The sequence below is a fragment of the Pollicipes pollicipes genome, unplaced genomic scaffold, assembly GCF_011947565.3.
Source record: "Pollicipes pollicipes isolate AB1234 unplaced genomic scaffold, Ppol_2.1 Scaffold_6138;HRSCAF=7277_pilon_pilon_pilon, whole genome shotgun sequence".
NCBI classification, from domain to species: Eukaryota; Metazoa; Arthropoda; class Thecostraca; order Pollicipedomorpha; family Pollicipedidae; genus Pollicipes; species Pollicipes pollicipes.
The window spans coordinates 31,752,345-31,754,615 of NW_023596818.1; the positions used below are offsets into that span (position 1 = coordinate 31,752,345).

The 2,271-nt window shown below is 58.7% G+C and overlaps 1 protein-coding gene across 1 annotated transcript; it reads left to right on the forward strand.

Moving 5' to 3' along the window:
- The first annotated feature begins 555 nt into the window (after window positions 1–555).
- LOC119106116 (protein extra-macrochaetae) lies at window positions 556–1,969 on the forward strand. The gene is made up of 2 exons (XM_037229714.1): window positions 556–888; window positions 1,300–1,969. Exons 1-2 carry the CDS (start codon window positions 607–609, stop codon window positions 1,360–1,362), a joined length of 345 nt encoding a protein of 114 aa, XP_037085609.1. The 5' UTR covers window positions 556–606; the 3' UTR covers window positions 1,363–1,969.
- Window positions 1,970–2,271: the final 302 nt, after the last annotated feature.

The following is a 2,271-nucleotide window of genomic DNA, read 5'->3' on the forward strand; positions in this document are numbered from 1 at the left end:
GGATCAATAATATCGATAGCTCATATGCAAGTACAGGCAATGCTGATAGAAGGCTGGGAAATGCTCGTGGTGAAATACTAATTATTGTTTTGCAGAAATACTACAGTGCAAAGAAAGAACAGGCAGTAGAAGGCAAAATAGTATGCAGTCAGGTTGGAGATTCTGTAACCTCATTAGTATGCAACTAAAGCACGTTTTCATGATGTAATTCCTTCCATGACCACGACGCCCTCAGGTGCATCGTTACTACCATTCTGGCGCCACCGTGTTCCGGACGGCAACACCAACCGCAAAGACCATCCGGAAACCCCATCCCCAACACCAGCCCCCCCCCCCCCCCCTCCCGAGTCCGTGCACCCGATGCGCCTCAGGCGGCTCGCTGCATATGTCAGCGTTTGAATTGTCCGGGCTCCGTGTGTGCCGACCCTTTATTGGCAGAATCGCGCCGCGTCCTACACCGGCGCTGATTGGCTGGCAGCCCGGAGGGGCGGAGCCTCAACGTAGGAGGTTATAAGTTTAGGTCATGGCGCGGAGGAGTCCAGTTGCTGAGGACTGTGGGGCCTAGGGCGGGCTAGGACAGGCAGTGAGGGACTGTTGAAGTGCACGATGAAGTCAAAGAAGCTGCCGCCAGCCATCTTCAAGCGGTCGCGTCGTCTGAAGCGACCACCGTCCGTGGAGCGGGACGGCATCCGCTCCCTCCTGAACAGGTTGCAGCTGATTGTGCCGGAGGCGCCCAAGGACCGTCAACTGCCTCAGGTGCAGGTCATCCAGCACGTCATCAACTACATCTGCCACCTGCAGGACCAGGTCGTGCAGCACCCGCGCTTCAGCAAAATGAAGATTCCGAAGGAGATCGCAGAGGCACTTGCTAACCAAGTGCAGCAAGAGGTGAGCATGACTTCCCATAAAGGAGCGGGTCGGGAGACTACGCTGTTTTCACCGGGAATGCAGCAAATTGGTTGCCTTTATAGTGAAGTGAAATTCGAGTTAAGCCACATAATTCACAATGTATTGCGTTTCCGGGCCTCGTCGGTGGCATCTATCTGCCGTTGTTAAGACCTCGTCGGTTGCGTCTGCCGTCGTCGTCATCTGCCGTCGTTCAGGCGTCGAGAGCGAGCTTTACCAATCATTGTACCTCCTCGGCAAGTCACTTCTACTCATGCACATTATTACAACTGTACACATCGCTTTCCTGAGCTTCAAACCGCCCGTCGTAACAAGCACCAGACGCCTCTTCTGATCCAGCGGCACCCTGACCTGTCGCTTGACCCCTCGCTCACGGTGACCCTGTGTCCCCAGCGTGACCCGGCCCGGACGCAGACCTCCGAAGAGCCGCAGCCAGACACGCGGCCGCCGTCCTAGAAGGTGCCGCGGCTGGACCAGAAAACCAAGTACAAATCCGCCGTGCGCCGGGTCGCAGCGGCTGCGGCCCGCTGACCCAGGTGTGCACGCGGCGAGGAGCGGGCGTCCACGCCGGGCGGGGAGGGAAGCCTGAGGGCTGCGGGCTCTCGGCGGGCCTACGGTGCCGCCAGCGGTCAGCAGCCCGTGGTCTGCCGACCCTGACGCGTGGTCTGTCCCAACACGCCGTCTCTTGATCCTGGCGTACGTCTGTGCAGGCCCTGTCAAGTGGTCTGCAACCACCGTCGCCTTATTGCCTGGTCTGCGGACCCTGCCACACAGTCTGCAGCGTGGCCGGCAGGCCGTCCGGTGGTCTGCAGACCCTCGCAAGTGGCATGCAGCGTCGGTCGCCCGGCCTGCAGGTGGACACGTGGGGAGGCCTGGTCCGTTTCCGGGCCAGGCGCGTGTTCTCTCAACGACACCCCCGTAGCAGTTGTGCATTCCCTGCTGTACAAATGGAGCGTATCCCTGGTTACGTTAATCCGATATAAATATCGTCCCTGTGATCCCTTTTGTCTGTGATATGTCCTGTTCGAGATTATTATCGAATAAACAATGACGTTTAATTGCATTCGGTCTCTAGTCTCCGACTGAGAGCGCTCTTTCCAGCGCTCGCCAACACGCTGCAGACCATCGCACGGCGCGTGCAGCTCCCTCCACCAGCCTCTGCATGGTGGCGTGGGCCTCTGGTGACGCCCCGTCGGTCGTTGGACTCATCACAATCGCAGTCGATTAGCCGGTAACCCGGATAGCTCGGCGCCCAGCCGCCCCAGAGTGCCGACTTGTAAATGGTGGTCACGATCTGCCCGGCATGCCTTTGTCAGGCAGCTAATAGCTTTCCAATCGGTGAAGGTCGCCGCCCGCGAGCTGGAC

What these genes read in the sequence shown, in the direction of transcription:
- LOC119106116 (XM_037229714.1), top strand. Translation starts at nt 607, where the DNA reads ATGAAGTCAAAGAAGCTGCCGCCAGCCATCTTCAAGCGGTCGCGTCGT. An exon ending in CTAACCAAGTGCAGCAAGAG is followed by an intron (nt 889 to 1,299) that starts GTGAGCATGACT and finishes CTGTGTCCCCAG; the next exon opens with CGTGACCCGGCCCGGACGCA.